We start from the raw sequence: 17,919 nt of genomic DNA, 5'->3' as shown, positions 1-17,919 counted from the left end.
CATTCTAGAGTATAAGGAGTATACTAATATCACTCGTTTATTCCATCTTGCTTGTAAAGCTGAACGTCAAGTGCAGGATCGACAGGCATTGGCGCGACCTAACTTTTCTGCAGGTCGATCTTCATCATGGATACCACGTGCATTCTCTACTTCCACTACACCAGCACCTCCATCAGGTGCCACCTCCAGCCGTGATACAAGAAAGCAGGCACAACCACCACTATCTGCCAAGAGCACACCTCCCGGGCCTACGCAGAGTTCTTCTTCCATGGCATCAACAGGGCACACAAGTTATATTATTTGTCGTCGTTATAAGGGAAGAGGACATTTTGCGAGAGAATGCAAATCTTAGCGTGTGATGATTGCTATTGAGGATGGTGGGTATGAGTCCGCTAGTGACTATGATGAGGAGACTTTGACTCTTATTACATGTGAAGAACATGGTGGAGATGATTCTGATCATGAGACGCAATACATGGCTCCTGAAGATGCTGACAGGTATGAATGTTTAGTTGCTCAACGTGTTTTGAGTGTGCAGGTCACACAAGCTGAGCAAAATCAAAGGCATAATTTGTTCCATACAAAGGGAGTTGTGAAGGAACGTTCTGTTCGCGTCATCATAGATGGAGGGAGTTGCAATAACATGGCTAGCATGGAGATGGTGGAGAAGCTATCACTCACCACAAGACCACATCCACATCCTTACTACATCCAATGGTTCAACAACAGTGGCAAGGTTAAGGTAACACGTACTGTTCGTGTGCATTTTAGTATCTCTACATATGCTGATTATGTTGATTGTTATGTGGTACCTATGCAAGCATGTTCCCTATTACTTGGTAGACCATGGCAATTTGATAAAAACTCTGTACACCATGGTAGAAACAATCAGTATACTCTTGTTCATAAGGATTAAAATATTACTTTGCTTCCAATGACTCCTGATTCCATTTTGAAAGATGATATTAATAGAGCTAATAAAGCAAAACAGGAGAAAAATAGAAGTGATTGTGGCAAAAGAATTTGAGCAACAAATGCAGCCTAATAATAAACCATCTAATGTTGCTTCTGAAATTAAATTGAAAAGTGCATGTTTAATTGCCACCAAATCTAATATTGATGATTTTGATTTTAGCAAATCTGTTTCCTGTGCTTTTGTGTGCAAAGAGGCATTATTTTCATCCGAGGACGTGCCTTCCTCTTTGCCTCCTGCTGTCACTAACATTTTGCAGGAGTTCGCTGACGTCTTTCCACAAGACGTGCCACCGGGATTACCACCTATTCGAGGGATTGAGCATCAAATTGACTTAATTCCCGGTGCATCATTACCCAACCGTGCACCATACCGTACCAATCCAGAGGAGACGAAGGAGATTATGCGTCAAATACAAGAACTGCTCGACAAAGGTTATATACGCGAATCCCTTAGTCCTTTGTGCTGTTCCTATCATTTTAGTGCCGAAAAAGGATGGTACGTCACATATGTGCGTTGATTGTAGAGGCATTAATAATATTACTATTCGTTATCGTCATCCTATTCCTAGGGTAGATGATATGCTTGATGAATTGAGTGGCTCTACAATATTCTCCAAAGTTGATTTGCGTAGTGGATACCATCAAATTCGTATGAAATTGGGAGATGAATGAAAAACAGCATTTAAAACTAAGTTTGGATTATATGAGTGGTTAGTCATGCCTTTTGGGTTTACTAATGCACCTAGTACTTTCATGAGGTTAATGAACGAAGTTTTACGTGCTTTCATCGGACAATTTGTGGTAGTTTACTTTGATGACATATTGATTTATAGCAAATCTTTGGAGGAACATTTGGAACATTTACGTGCTGTTTTTATTTCTCTACGTGATGCACATTTTTTTGGTAACCTTGGAAAGTGCACCTTTTGCACCGACCGAGTATCTTTTCTTGGCTATGATGTTACTCCACAGGGAATTGAAGTTGATAAAGCCAAGATTGCAGCTATTGAGAGTTGGCTGCAGCCCAAAACGGTCACACAAGTGAGGAGTTTCCTTGGCCTCGCTGGTTTCTATAGGCGTTTTGTAGCGCCCCGACCCGAATGGGTCAAGTCTCTGTGCTTAAGTGTCATCCCTGGATTGGTATGCTGACACACACAGTACTCGAGGATTTATAACAGAGGTAAATCACATGTAAAAGTAACGTAAATACTATTACCTCAAATCCAAAATAGCGGAAGTAACAAGGTTGTGGATTCCCATCAACACCAACGGCAAATTTGAGTGTAGAAATCGTAACCCTAACATATCACTTACTCGTCGTAAGATAATCCTGCAACATGAGACGTTGCAGCCACAGAGGGTCAGTACATTGAATGTACTGGCAAATTCACACCATAGAGGATGATGAATAAAGACTATCACTACATGTATATTTGGCTGGTGGAAAAGCTCTATGGTTATAAGGTTTTTGCGTAAAGCCAATTTTTCCCTACTGCAAAGGAATAAATTTTATTTAACTATCATGGTGGTTGTTGAACATTGAGAATGGTTGACAGCATTCTCAATCCCAATTAAGTAACATCATTAAACCCAACAATATTCATTTAAAGTAACATGATGAGATCAACAGGATAATCCAAGAACTAGATACTCAAGATGTCCATAACCGGGGACACGGCTAATCATGATAAGTTTATACACTCTGCAGAGGTTTGCGCACTTTTCCCCACAAGACTCGATCACCTCCGTTTGTTTTCTCGCACTACATGGTGTTTCAGAAGACGGATGACCGAGACATAGTCTTTCAGAAGCGTTTGCACCTTACGATGGGTAGACCGTACCACCTAAAACCCCTACATCTGCTAGTCTACCACTGTAAGAGTTCACACGACTTAATCAACTATGCTAGAGCCCATAATAGCTTGTGGCTGCACATGGAAGCTTCTAGTATGAATAATCTAATGATCCCTTTGAGCCTGGGTGGAGATCCAAAAGAAAACAGGCAAGTCCTGGATTACCCAGGTGCCTAGACAGGCAATCCTAGAATAACTAGGTGCCTCAATCCACCCAGATGTGTGTTTAAGTTGCCACCTTAAGTAAACCATTAATTAACAATCTCACATCTGTCATGGATACTCTCAAAACCCAATCCACGTCTACGAGCATAGCATGGCCATGTAAGCATAACGTAAAAGTAACTCCCAAGGTTTGAATGCAGGGCAATAGGTTCCTACCTCATCAACTACTTCCCAATACCCACATGTTATCAATCCTACTCATGCAATGTTTGAGGGTGAAGCTAATGCATAAAAACTGGGTATGGAAGGGGATATGATCAAAGTGTGAACTTGCCTGCAATATTGATGAATATGATTCGCACTCAAAACTCTTGATAGCTCTACTCGTCACACTCCGGTCAATCTATCGTAAGCAAGCAATAGTAACCACACATAAGCATTCACTCAAAAGACCAGAAAGATCGAAGAAGCCGATTCAGAAAACATCAAAACCAAGCAAATAACTCTTGCAACATAAAACAATTTCTAACAGTACCAAAATTATGTGAATTTGGCCTTATCAGAAAGTTTAGGTCAAGAGCTTCGATTTGCAAAAGGAATCAACTGAAACGGAGCTACGAAACTCAAGTTATGATCAAACGAAGGTTTGAACTAGATTTGAAGTTGAACAAATTTGATTTGCTCAGACTCCAAAATCCACTTTTTATTGGAAATAAAATGTCACAAGGAGTATTTTGCAAAAAGAATCGCTTAAATCGGAGTTACGGATAAAAAGTTGGAGGGTTTTGAAGTTCAGGGACTGTTCTGAAAATTCCAGGGGCTAATATGCAAAGATAATAATCACAGATTGGCCCCTGCCACGCGGCGCAAAACAACAGGCTGAAAACCGTTCGCTGCAAGGCTAATCGAGCGAACGTCCGCTACTTAGCGCATACCGGTTCGAAGAAAAAAAAACTTCTAGATCTAATCTTGGCCGTCGATTCTAGATCGGACGGAGGAGGCGGCGACGATGACTTACTGCGGCGGTGGCGAAGAGCAACGGCGGCGGGGCGTCAGGCTTGATCGAGGCGGCTGCTCCGGGGCTTGCCGGCGACGGCGGAGTAGCGAGGAAGGGGCGACACATCGAGGCAGATGCAGCGGTGGGGTCGGCGGCGCTCGGGGGCGTCGGAACGAAGCACGGCGGCGGCAGATCTCGTCGGAGGCGGGAGCTCCGGCAAGGGCGGCGGTTGCGGCGAAGGAGGAGAGAAACGGGGCCCGGGGCTCTGGTATTTATAGGAGGGGCCGGAGAGGCTTGCGGGAGGGGCAAGGCGAGGCGGCGGAGGAGTCCGCGGCGGCTACGGCGGCATCCGGCGACGTGCGGGAGTCGAACTCCGGCTCGGGGAGGGAGACGAAGGCGGTGGCGCACTAGGCCTAGGCCTGGCACGAGCTGGGCCGGCCCAGTCGGCGAAAAGATTTTTTTTTTAAAAAAAAACACAACGGAAAATAACATAAAGAAAACTAAAATAAAATAGAACCTAGGCATATAATATATCAAAATTTTCAGAAAAACATTATCTACAACGTGGACATTTTAGTAAAGTCAAATAGAATCGACACAAAATCAAATAAATCAAAGAGTGCTACTGGTCTATTAAAACCCAACAAAAATCATTTAAAAAACCAAAATGATTTCAAATTAATTTTTCTCCAATTTTCTATTGTAGGGAATCATGTTACCCTAATTTCCATATATTTTATTTTTGGAGAAAAATAATTTGAATAAAACTCAAATAACTCCAAATTGAAAATAAATTCAAAAGAACTTTGAATTTAATTCTTTGAAACTCCCAACTCATTTTTCATATAATTTGAAGAAGTCCTTTTATCTTCTCTCATGAAAATCATTGAGCTGCATGAAGTTTATGAATTGAAATATCTCCAAATGAAATCAAATTATTTTCAAATACCCTTTCATTTAATTTAAATGGAAGAAGTCATATCATCTTCGCTCAAGGGTTTTGTATTTGAAAAGAATTTGAATTCATGGAGATTAGAAAGCAAATATGAAAGTTTGGTAAAGTCCTTTTATTCCCTCTCATTTAACTTTCAAAAAGTTTCGAATTCACTCACTTTCAGACAATCAATCAAACAATCAGTCAAATCTATCTATTTATTATAACATTCCAAAATTTAGAATTTTGGGATGTTACATGTTTTGTGAGAGATTTTAGCACCATTGCTGCACCTCTCAACGAGCTTACAAAGAAGGATGTGCCTTTTGTTTGGGGTACCGCATAGGAAGAAGACTTCACGGTATTGAAAGATAAGTTGACACATGCTCCTTTACTCCAACTTCCTGATTTTAATAAGACTTTTGAGCTGGAATGTGATGCTAGTGGAATTGGATTAGGAGGTGTGTTATTACAAGATGGCAAACCTGTTGCATACTTTTCTGAAAAATTGAGTGGGCCTAGTCTGAACTATTCTACTTATGACAAAGAATTATATGCTCTTGTTCGGACCTTAGAAACATGGCAACATTATTTATGGCCCAAGGAATTTGTTATACATTCCGATCATGAATCTTTGAAACATATTAAAAGTCAAGCAAAACTAAACCATAGACATGCTAAATGGGTTGAATTCATTGAGACTTTTCCTTATGTCATTAAACACAAGAATTGTAAAGAAAATGTTATTGCTGATGCATTGTCTCGTCGTTATACTATGCTTTCACAACTTGACTTTAAAATATTTGGTTTGGAGACCATCAAAGATCAATATGTGCATGATGCTGAATTTAAAGATGTATTGCAGAATTGTAAGGAAGGGACAACTTGGAACCAGTTCGTTCTTAACGATGGATTTGTGTTTCGTGCTAACAAGCTATGCATTCCAGCTAGCTCTGTTCGTCTTTTGTAGTTGCAAGAGGCGCATGGAGGAGGATTAATGGGACACTTTGGCGTCAAGAAGACGGAGGATGTACTTGCTACACATTTCTTTTGGCCAAAGATGAGACGGGATGTTGAGCGTTTTGTTGCTCGCTGCACTACATTTCAAAATGCTAAGTCACGACTCAATCCTCATGGTTTATATATGCCCTTGCCTGTACCTAGTGTTCCTTGGGAGGATATATCTATGGACTTTGTTTTAGGTTTACCTCAAACAAAGAAGGGGAGGGATATCATATTTGTTGTCGTGGATAGGTTCTCGAAAATGGCACACATTATACCATGTCATAAAAGCGATGATGCTGTTAATGTTGCTGATTTGTTCTTTCGTGAAATTATTCGCTTGCACGGTGTGGCAAATACTATTGTTTCAGATCGTGATACTAAATTTCTTAGCCACTTTTGGAGATGTTTATGGGCTAAGTTGGGGACTAAGCTGCTTTTTAGTACTACTTGTCACCGCCAAACTGATGGATAAACTGAAGTAGTCAATAGAACATTGTTTACTATGCTTAGGGCTGTTTTGAAGAATAACAAGAAAATGTGGGAAGAATGCTTGCCTCAAATTGAATTTGCTTATAATCGTTCATTGCATTCTACTACTAAGATGTGCCCTTTTGAAATTGTGTATGGTTTCCTACCTCGTGCACCTATTGATTTGTTGCCTCTTCCATCTTCGGAGAAGGTTAATTTTGATGAAAAACACGTTGAGCAACTGAACATTCATACCTGTCAGCATCTTCAGGAGCCATGTATTGCGTCTCATGATCAAAATCATTTCCACCGTGTTCTTCACGTGTAATAAGAGCCAAAGTCTCCTCATCATAGTCACTAGCGGACTCATACCCACCATCCTCAGTAGCAATCATCACACGCTGAGATTGGCATTCTCTCGCAAAATGTCCTCTTCCCTTACAACGACGACAAATAATATCACTTGTGTGCCATATTGATGCCATGGAAGAAGAAGAGCTCTGCGCAGGTCCGACAGTTGTGCTCTTGGCAGATAGTGGTTGTTGTGCCTGCTTTCTTGTATCACGGCTGGAGGTGGCACCTGATGGAGGTGCTGGTGTAGTGGAAGTAGAGGATGCACGCGGTATCCATGATGAAGATCGACCTACAGAAAAGTTAGTTCGTGCCAATGCTTGTCGATCCTGCACTTGACGTTCAGCTTTACAAGCAAGATGGAATAAACGAGTGATATTAGTATACTCCTTATACTCTAGAATGGTCTGAATCTCTCTATTTAATCCACCCATAAATCGTGCAAGCATAGCTTCATTCTCCTCAAAAATACCACATCTAATCATGCCAGTTTGTAATTCCTGATAATATTCTTCTACATAATTTTTTCCTTGTTCTTGTAGGGTAGGAACCCTAGGGGCCAATCTTTCACGAAAGGAGCAGATCCCATCCAAGAACGCGAAGAACACGAGGGGAAAACGAGGCAAAACACAAGAGGAAACACGAGAGAATCACTCAACCAACAAGAATAGATCACACATGCGCTAGATTGATGAACACAAAGGGATACACGATCCAAATCCAACAAGGGACGATACAAAGGGTAGCCGGTTCTTCTCCGTGAGGAGGTCTAGAATCCACAAGGGGATCTTCCCGTAAAGTGGTCTTGAATCCAAGGTGGATCTTCTCCGAAGAGGGGTCGCGGTCTCTCTCAAGGAGTAGATCTGATATGGATGAGCAAAGCTCTATATCACAAATGAGCTAACACAACGCTAACCCTAGAAAGGAGGAGGGAGAGGTCTATTTATAGTCTTAATGCAAATGGGGGTGAAGTGAAGGGGTACATGGGCCTCAGCCTGCAACTGGACACAGCCAGGTACCGGACGTACGTTGGGGACCGGTCATCCGGTGGCTCGTGGGCGGCCGGACGTCCGGTAGGGGCCGGTCGTCCGCTCGTTCTGGCTCGGATGGTGGTGTAGCGGATTTCCGGTCTGGACCGGTCGTCCGGTGGCATCGGACGTCCGCTCGTTTGGCTCGGGCGAAGGGACACCGGTCGTCTGGTCTGGACCGGTCATCCGGTCTGGATCGGTCGTCCGGTGGATCTTCAGGCGCCGGACGTCTGGACCCGACCGGTCGTCCGGTGGCTGGAGCTTCTTCGACAGCTCTTCTTCTTGCGTCTTCGTTTCCACGCTTCCCTCACGGATGGTGTAGGTGTTCCTTGGCGCTTGCACTCCTCCACGTCGTCCGTAGCGTTCCAACAATACCTATGCATGCACACGGGAGAAGTGTCAAGTAGTATACCATCCTTGAAGGGGTCAAGTGAGCACGTGTAAAGGAGATGATTCACCTTTGTGTATGTGAAGTAGATGTCACACGTGTCACTCGCCAAACTGACTCTTGAAATGGTGATGTCCATAGGATGCTCCGCATCATCTCCCCTCCCTTGGGGAAGATCCGACCTCTGATCAAAATCCCAATCACCATGGGAAAGAGATGGCGTCGGCGTGTAGGAGTGGTCGATCACCAAGTTCTCGTCATATTGAAGCTCAAAATGGGCACTCTCCAATGTCGCACCATCTTGGGATTCCTTCAAAAGGAGCAAAGACAACAAACACTTGAGGGCGTGTCCTTGTGCATTCTTCACAATGCCGAAGTGGTAGGAAAGGTGTTGGAGAAGCGAGTCGTGGTAGAATGTATGAGGCTCGCTCTCAAGAGCTCGAATGGTCAACTCATGTGAAGCTGAAGTCGACACAAGGTCCAAGTATCCTACACTTGCACAAAAGAAAGCAAAGAATGTATGCGCATGGTAGATAAACACATCATCCATCATGATAGTTCTCTTCTTTTGCACATAACCATTAAAAGTACTAGTGCATGAATAATATGATGCAACAATGGCTATATTCATGGCACTAGGTATATGGTGCAAAGAGGCAAGACAAGCATGCTTCACAAGGAATATGTCAAAGTCTCCAAACATATGCGAGAATGCTATGGGGGCAATCTCATTAACAAGACTAAAATCATTGGTGCATTCAATACATGGAAAATCATCTAGCATGAGAGAGGCAACATATGGAGATATATGACAAGAAGCAACAACAATCATGTGCAAAGCATGTAGATGGTTGTCATGAACCGCATGAAATGAGAAAGTATAAATCATTGGTGATGCAACATAAGCAAGCATAGTAATCAAGTCGTGCAAGCAAGTAGTGCGAAGATGCAAGATACTAGAGGAAATCATGGCCATCATGTCATGTGAGCAAATAATAGACATAGACAATGCACATGACATATCGCAAGCACGAACACAAAGCAAGATGAAAGTATCATCATAGGCATGGGGTACAAAGCAAACATAGCAATATCAAGCAATATCTCCACCAAGCTTGCAAATACACATACAAGTATGAGAATCAATCATCATGTGTAATGCAAAGCATGGGTCACGAATGTATGGCAAAAGCATAGTAATGAGCATATCATGCAAAGTGAACATGGCAAGATGGGCATAGAATATGTAGTGGACAATAACCCATAGCCAAGTGAGGGTCATGTAGAAAAATTGCGCGAAGTCTTTGCGCGAAGAGAGCGGTGGGAAAGACAATCCATGGGATCCCAAGTCATCGTTGCTCTCTAGAGCTCGTTTTGTCAACTCGTGGGATTGCGAGGTTGACAAGTATTCATGGGTACCTACACAAAAGAAATACAAACCAAAGAAATTGTGTGTGTGGTAAATGTACACATCATCCATCATGATGTGTATGTGCACGTGAGAGTTAGCACAAGATAAGCATCGCTCAAAGAAATTTGATGCATGGTATACGAACATGTCATCCATCATGAAAGAATAGTTATTGTGTATAACACGATGGGGATGCGAATTGAGCATACAAGTACAAGGATCATGCAATTGATGGGAGTGATCAAAATCTCCTAAAATGTATGAAGAAACTATGGGGGTCTCCTCATGAGCAATATCGGAAACATCATATGGAGAAAATGGACAACATCCAAAACAATGCATATCCGAAGCTAGGTGGTCATGGCATGGCATATGAGATAAATGATGCAAAGGTAGCATGTCAATATCATCACAAGAGAAACAAATGCCAATAACCATAGGCTTGTCATCTATGCCATATGTGCAAATTGGGTTTATTTTAATGGCATATGCATAGTCACTATGAAGAGATTGCAAATATGACATGTGGTCGATCTCATGCATAGCATATGACAAGTCAAGCGGATTGGCAAACATGATGTGACCGAGAGAATTGTCACAAGAAATCCTATGTAACATGGCATCACAACTAAGAGACTCCACATGGCAATCATCATACTCATCATAAATGGCTAAATCATCGCATGGGGAAATCATACTAGCATGAAGCATGTCAACAGGGGGATCAACATCATGAAAGCAATCAATGTCAAGAATGTCCACTAGTGGGACTAGAGCATCACCGTCACCTATGTTACCGTTTTCATTCCACTCAAGTGGTGTAGGTGAGGTGGGGAAGACCAAATGGTGGTCATCTTCATCTTCATGAAACCATGTGGGGGGTGCATCATATTCCACCATGGCCATCGTCTTGTCCAAAGGTAAGACATAGTCGTCGTGAATCGGCGCGTCATCATAGATGGGACTTAGCACCAAATGAGAAGACACAATAGAGGTAGAGGTCAAGTGGTTAGTGTTGAAAGTGGCCTTGCATGACCTATCAACTATCTCACTCTCTCTATGTGGTGGTTCACGTACTCCCTCAAAATAGGTGCACTCAATCTCACGTATGGTGGAGTCACTCATCTCACTCAAGTGGTGGGGGTTGTGGATCTCCTCACATGGGAATTGATGCAACACATCATATATGGGGCTAGTGGTGAAGTCACTCTCACTCTCAATATGGTGGCAAAAGTCACTCAAGTCATCAAACGTTGCCGTGGTCGAAGGGAAAATCCCATGCTCAACCATCTCATCGTCGTCGCCATGGATGAAGGCCGAAGATGGCACATCATCACTCTCACCTCCAAAGATGGAAGCATCATCCTTGCTCGCCACCTTGTCGCTCACCTTTACAGCTTGGTCCTTGAGGGTCTCCTTAGTCGTACTCGTCGCTGCACCGTCTTGAAAAAGAGTCATGGAGGACTCGACATCGTCAATGCCAGAAAGAGGGATGGCGTCGAACTTGGGAGTATCATCTTGGAGCTCATCGGGCTTGGACATCATGGTGGTACTAGCCTCATGCTCGTTCTCATGGAGCTTGGTCGTCGTGAAGTGAACTTGGTGTGGAGAAACTTTGGCCTTCATGAGTTCTTGTTCCGCCTTGAGAGCACCAATGTAGTTGTCGTCGAGGGACTTGTAGTTCTCCAGGAAGGTCATCTTGGACATGTCGTTGTGCAATCCCATCATGAAGTGGAACTTCATCGAAATGGGGTCGTCCACGCCGGCTCGTCGCAAGGCAATCTTCATCTCCTTGAAGTACTCGTCGATGGACTTGGATCCTTGGATGGTGTTCTCCAATTGGCGTTGAAGTTGTTCCGTGGAGGTTGGAGGCACAAACTCTCACTGCAAAGCTCTCTTCGTCTTGGCCCAACTCATGTCGTAGCTCTCCGAAGGTATGTGAAGCCACCATGTGGACGCGTAGTCATGGAAGTTCCTTGTGGCGCACTTCACTTGATCTTAGGGAGGGACTTGATGTAGCTTCAGGTAGTCGTCCATCAAACGCTCCCACTCGAGATACTCCTCGGGTTCTTGAGTCCCATATAAAGGAATTGTGTGGTCGATGTTGAGGTCATAGTAGCTCGTGGAAGTCGCGGACTTGAGCTTGGGGAGCTTCTCTTGAGCGTACTCTTGAGGTGCTTGTTGGCGAAGATGCCATATATCCGAAGGCAAAGATGCCTTGAAGTCGCTTGGTGAAGATGCCAAAGTGGTTGGTGTAGCCGTAGCTCCGTCTTGGTGGTGCTTGTCTCGTGGTCTTCTCTTGTGGTCATGAAGTTTGAACTTGGCGTGAAGTAGGGCTTATTGCGACTTGTAGGTAGGCGCATCTCGAGCATCTTCATGATGATGTTGTCGTTGTCGTGCTTGAGCTCGATGTAGATGTCGTTCGTCGTCGTCGTGCACATGTTGCTTGGAGGTGACTTGCCCTTCATGACGAGGTGGATCACAAACGTGATGGTGGTCGCCATGGAGATGTGGACGAGGACAACTTGCGGTTGCATGATTTTTGCGCTCCGAAGACTTGTGACTTGAACGTCGTAGCCTTGAGGATGATGAAGGGGAAGAAAGGTTGATCAACAAGGTCCGAATCTCCTCCATCCTTGCAGCTTGCTCCTCCTTTTGTGTGGAAAGCTTGTTGTTGATGTAGTTGTACACGCCTTTGTTGTTGTGGAAGACCGGAGATGAAATGCCTTGCCTATCCATCACAAGATTCGAGCCAATATGAGTGGAGAAAGAGAAGAACGAATACCAAATGTACCTTGACCGAAGTTGAAAGTGGATCAATGATCACTCCAATGTGGACAAGGAAATAGCACAATTGGTGCCAATTCTTGTCGGTTTCTCACACCTACACAAGTAAGGCTTATGGTGGAGCTCGGTGAGGATAGTGGCACAAAAATTTGATGTAAAATATTAGCAAGAGTCAATAATGTTGAAAGAGATTCACAAATTCGCAAGTGTAACAAGTAGACCAATAGCAATATGTGGCACACGGAAACACACACACGGATAGATAAATGGGGTCATGCAACCAAGGATGAGCACAAAATGTGGAATCCACGGAAAACGCTCGTGTTGCACAACTCAAGAGAGACGCTAGCACGATTGCTCTATAGGCGATACGACACTTGTGCACAACCTATGATATGAAAAATGGATAAACTTTCTATCCCAAGTATGCTATGTATGTATGGTTCTCGGTGTTTGATCCAAGATGATCGGATATGACAATCTTATTCAATGTGGTGGATGCTATGGCTATTTCTTACAAGCTTCTTTGCTCTTTCTCTTTTGCTTAAAAGCTTATTTTTTATATATCCACTTTGCTAAATGCACAAACCAAGATAGTAATTGTGTATATGCGGGAACAAACTTGAGGCACACAAGATGATATGATACCAATATGATGGTATGTATGCAATGTATGGTGTAGATCACTAATGTGCACAAGTAACGTTGCCGGCAATACTCAAATGGCTAGTCTTGATAGGCAAGTAACGCAAAATGGGCTAGGGGTTATCAATGCGAAGGAAAGGGAATATACAATGGAGGGGTACCACAATACCAACATGATATGGAGGTTACCTTCCGCGGTGAAGATGAGTGGCGGTGATCTTGATGGAGATACCAAGATGATGGAGACTCGTCCCTAAGTAGCCGAAACACCTTAGGAAACGGAAAAACCACAACTCAAAATCTCAAGGACAAAAGTCAAATGGTGGTAGCGGAATGTGGTGGTTTTGCACTAGGCAATGCGGAAGTGGAGGTTATGGTGGTGGACTATACACGGTGTCGGAGTTGAAAGCACGATCCCTAAGTAGCCGAAACACCTTAGGAGACACAACTCACAACACAAACAAAATTGGGTTAAGTTGAGGTGGCGGAAGTGTATGCTGGGCAAGGTTATGCGGAAGTGGTGGTGGTGGTTGATGAAGAAGCGACCATCCCTAAGTAGCCTAGACATCTTATGATGTGGAGCATCCTACGATCATCCCCATGTACACATGAGCATACGCCATTGGACCTAAGGTGAACCCGTTCCTACATGCTTCCCCTTTCCACTCATACGAGACATGGTTGCTACCTAATGCAAAGACGCTACATGTGCTTAGGAACCAAGGAGACGACCATGGAGATGCTCGAGTCATACGCCAAGTCCACACGGAAGCGGATCAAGAAGTGCCTCAAGTGGAGTCACCACGGAGCTACAGCGGCCGGACATCCAGCAGGAGCCCGGACATCCGGCGCCACCAACCAGAAGAAGACCAGAGAGAGACCGAAGCCAGGCGACTCTACTGCGGCCGGACATCCGGCGCCCCGCGACGGGCCGGACATCTGGCGCTTGCCCGGAAATCCGGCGCATGCTATCAAGAGAGCAGATGAATCAGCCACTCCAGCCCGGACATCCGGCCCGAGGCCCGGACATCCGGCGCCTCGCGAAGCCCCGGACATCCGGCGCCTCGCGAAGCCCCGGACATCCGGCCCCTAGCCCGGACATCCGGCGCCTGTCTGCACACAGTGAATGGGCCAGAGGCCCATGTATCCCCCCTCTCACTTACCCCTTCATGGGCTGACACTATATATACTCCCCCATCTCCTCCTAGCTAGGGTTAGCAAAGGATTAGCTCATATGTGAGATAGAGCTTTGCTAATCCATTACGGATCTACTCCACGAGAGAGACCGTCGCCCCTCTACGGAGAAGATCACCTTGGATTCAAGACACCTCACGGGAAGATCCCTTTGTGGATTCAAGAGCTCCTCATGGAGAAGAACCGGTTACCTGTTGTATCGTCCGTTGTTGACTATGGATCTTGTATCTTATCTTTGTGTTCATCGATCTAGCGCATGTGTGATCTATTCTTGTTGGTTGAGTGATTTCTCTCGTGTTCCCCTCGTGTTTCCCTCGTGTTTCCCCTCGTGTTCATCGCGTTCTTCGTAGGGATCCGCTCCTTTCGTGAAAGATCGGCCATCTAGGGTTCCACCCTACATCATCTTGGTATCTATAGCTTAGGTTGATCATGATTTCGGAGCCTCCCCGTTGTGTTTTCTAGCCTAATTTTGTTGTGTTCTTCCTAAATTCAAAAATCCCCACCAAAAATAGCCCCAATTTTTTTTGTGATTTGTTGGTTTGATGATGTTTTGTTGATTTTGATCCATGGATTTGCTTGGTTTCGAGTGGATCTAGCATTTCCCAAGTTTCCCCACTTTCCATCCACGAAATCTCTCCAATTTTAACCTTGAAATCATCAATTTTCGCCCCCAAATCAAGTTCCTCGAGTTCATCCTCGGATTTGGAGCCCGGACATCCGGCTGCCCCGGAAATCCGGCCATTAGCCCGGACATCTGGCTCCTGGAGCGCATTTCGCGCGTGGTTCTGGACATCAGGTCCCGGATATCCGGCCCGATCCCCGGATGTCCGACCCCTGTACATTTCAGCTTCCCCGTTTCACCGTTTTGTCCATAACTAATTCATCTAGAGTCCAATTTCCGCGTTCTTTAGCTCGTTGAAAAGCTCTTGACACCCCCCGTCCAACAAAAATACTACCAAACCCATTTGCCTCCATAAATTTTTTGCAACTTTGGCATCTTTGCCTAGGGCTTCCACCACATCCTCCGCTACTCCACCACCGACTTCCGCAACCTAACCAATTTTGTTCCCCATTGCATATGTGGTTGCTGGAGTAGTGATGCGAGTCTCCTAAGGTGTTTCGACTACTTAGGGATGGTTGCTTCTTCATCAACCACCACCACCACCATAACTTCCGCATCGGCTTGCCCACCATACACCTCCGCCAACCCATATAACCCAATTTTGTTTGTGTTGTGAGTTTTGTCTCCTAAGGTGTTTCGGCTACTTAGGGACCGTGCTTCCAACTCCGGCACCATGTATAGTCCACCACATTGCATACTCCGAACCCCATCATTGCATTTCCGCAGTCACATTGAGCTTCCGTGAAACCATCACTGCCTTCCACTACCACCGTTTGACTTTTGTCCTTGAGATTTTGAGTTGTGGTTTTTCCATTTGCTAAGGTGTTTCGGCTACTTAGGGACGAGTCTCCATCATCTTGGTATCTCCATCAAGATCACCACCACTCAACATCGCCAAGGACGGTAACCTCGACGACACCATTGTATATTCCCCATGCAATTGCATTGATAACCCCTAGCCCATTTTTGCGTCACTTGCCTATCGAGACTAGCCATTTGAGTATTGCCCGGCAACGTTACTTGTGCACATTAGTGATCTACACCTCCCATTGCATACGTACCATACCATATTTGGTATCATATCATCTCTTGTGTCACAAGATTGTTCTCGCATATACACAATTGCTATCTTGGTTTGTGCATTTCGCAAAGTGACCATACATACAAACAAAGAATAAGCTTTTAAGCAAAAGAGAAAGAGCAAAGAGCTTGTAAGCAAGTGCCATAGCATCATACCACATTACATATAAGATTGTCATATCCGATCATCTTGGATCATATTGAGATAAACACCGGGAACCATACATACATAGCATATTTGGGATACAAAGTTTATCCATTTTGCATATCATAGGTTGTGCACAAGTGTCGTATCCGCCTATAGAGCAGTCGTGCTAGCGTCTCTCTTGAGTTGTGCAACACGAGCGTTTTCCGTGGACTCCACATTTTGTGCTCATTCCTTGGTTGCACGACCCCATCTATCTATCCGTGTGTGTGTTTCCATGTGCCATTCATTGCTATTGGTCTACTTGTTTCACTTGCGAATTTGTGAATCTCTTTCAACATTATTTGAATCTTGCTAACATTTTACATCAAATTTTTGTGCCATTATCCTCACCGAGCTCCACCATAAGCCTTATTTGTGTAGGTGTGAGAAACCAACAAGAATTGGTACCAATTGTGCTATTCCCTTGTCCACATTGGAGTGATCATTGATCCACTTTCAACTTCGGTCAAGGTACATTTGGCATAAGTTCTTCTCTTTCTCCCACTCATATTTGCTCGAGTCTTGTGATGGATAGGCAAGGAATTTCACCCTCTGTCTACAACAACAACAACGAGTTCGATGCCATGAACAACTACACCGACGCCAAGATGAACGCTCAAATGGAGGAGATCAAAGCCCTCATCAAGTCCTACAAGCGATCTTCCTCATCTTCGAGAAGACGCTCAAGAGCACATGCTTCCGAGCTACCATCTCCGGCAAGATCACATCGGCATCGACACCATCACCACCAAGTACGTGAAGGTCAAGAGCTCAACACCAACAACCGCTCAACGACTTCACCATCTCCCTTGGCATCTTTGCCAAGCGACTTCAAGGCATCTTCGGCTTCGGATATACGGCATCTTCGCCAACAAGCACCCCAAGACTACGCTCAAGAGAAGCTCCCCAAGCTCAAGTCTGCGACCTCCACGAGCTAATACGACCTCAACACCGACCATGAGATTCCTTTCTATGGGACTCTAGAACCCGAGGAGTATCTCGAGTGGGAGCGTTTGATGGACGACTACCTCAAGCTACATCAAGTTCCCCCCGAAGATCAAGTGAAGTGCGCCACAAGGAACTTCCACGACTACGCGTCCACATGGTGGTTTCACGCACCTTCAGAGACCTACGACATGAGTTGGCCCAAGATGAAGAGAGCTTTGCGGCGAGAGTTTGTGCCCCCAACCTACACGGAACAACTTCAACGCCAATTGGAGAACACCATCCAAGGATCCATGTCCATCGACGAGTACTTCAAGGAGATGAAGAAAGCCTTGCGACGAGCCGGCGTGGACGACCCCATTTCGATGAAGTTCCACTTCATGATGGGATTACACAATGACATCTCCAAGACGATCTTCCTCGAGAACTACAAGTCCCTCAATGACAACTACATTGGTGCTCTCAAGGCGGAACAAGAACTCATGAAGGCCAAGGCTTCTCGACCCCAAGCACACTTCTCGAAGATCAAGCTCCAAGAAGATGAGCATGAGGATAGTACCACCAAGATGTCCAAGCCCGACGAGCTCCAAGACGATGCTCCCAAGTTCGACTTCACTGCCATCCCTCTTTGTGGCATTGATGATGCCGAGTCTACATTGACTCTTTTTCAAGATGGTGCGGCGACAAGTACGACTACGGAGACCCTCAAGGACCAAGCTTTGGAGGCGAGTGGCGAGGTGGCGAGCAAGGATGATGTTTCCATCTTAGGAGGCAAGAGTGATGATGTGCCATCTTCGGCATTCATCCACGGAGACAACAACGAGATGGTTGAGCATGGGATTTTCCCTTCGACCACGGCGACGTATGATGACTTGAGTGACTTG

The 17,919-nt window shown here is 44.8% G+C and overlaps 1 protein-coding gene across 1 annotated transcript in view; it reads right to left on the bottom strand.

Moving 5' to 3' along the window:
* The window catches only part of LOC147990594 (uncharacterized), a 131,700-nt gene that overhangs the window by 44,550 nt on the left and 69,231 nt on the right, over positions 1-17,919 (bottom strand). Inside the window, exon 3 of the mRNA XM_087538308.1 lies at positions 10,814-10,893. Coding sequence (XP_087394434.1) covers positions 10,814-10,893 — 80 coding nt within the window. The remainder of the gene's footprint in view (positions 1-10,813; positions 10,894-17,919) is intronic.

Source organism: Triticum urartu, chromosome 1A, assembly GCF_056163025.1.
Source record: "Triticum urartu cultivar PI428250 chromosome 1A, HENAU_Tu73, whole genome shotgun sequence".
Taxonomy (NCBI): Eukaryota; Viridiplantae; Streptophyta; class Magnoliopsida; order Poales; family Poaceae; genus Triticum; species Triticum urartu.
This window is presented reverse-complemented; position numbering and strand designations above follow the sequence as displayed.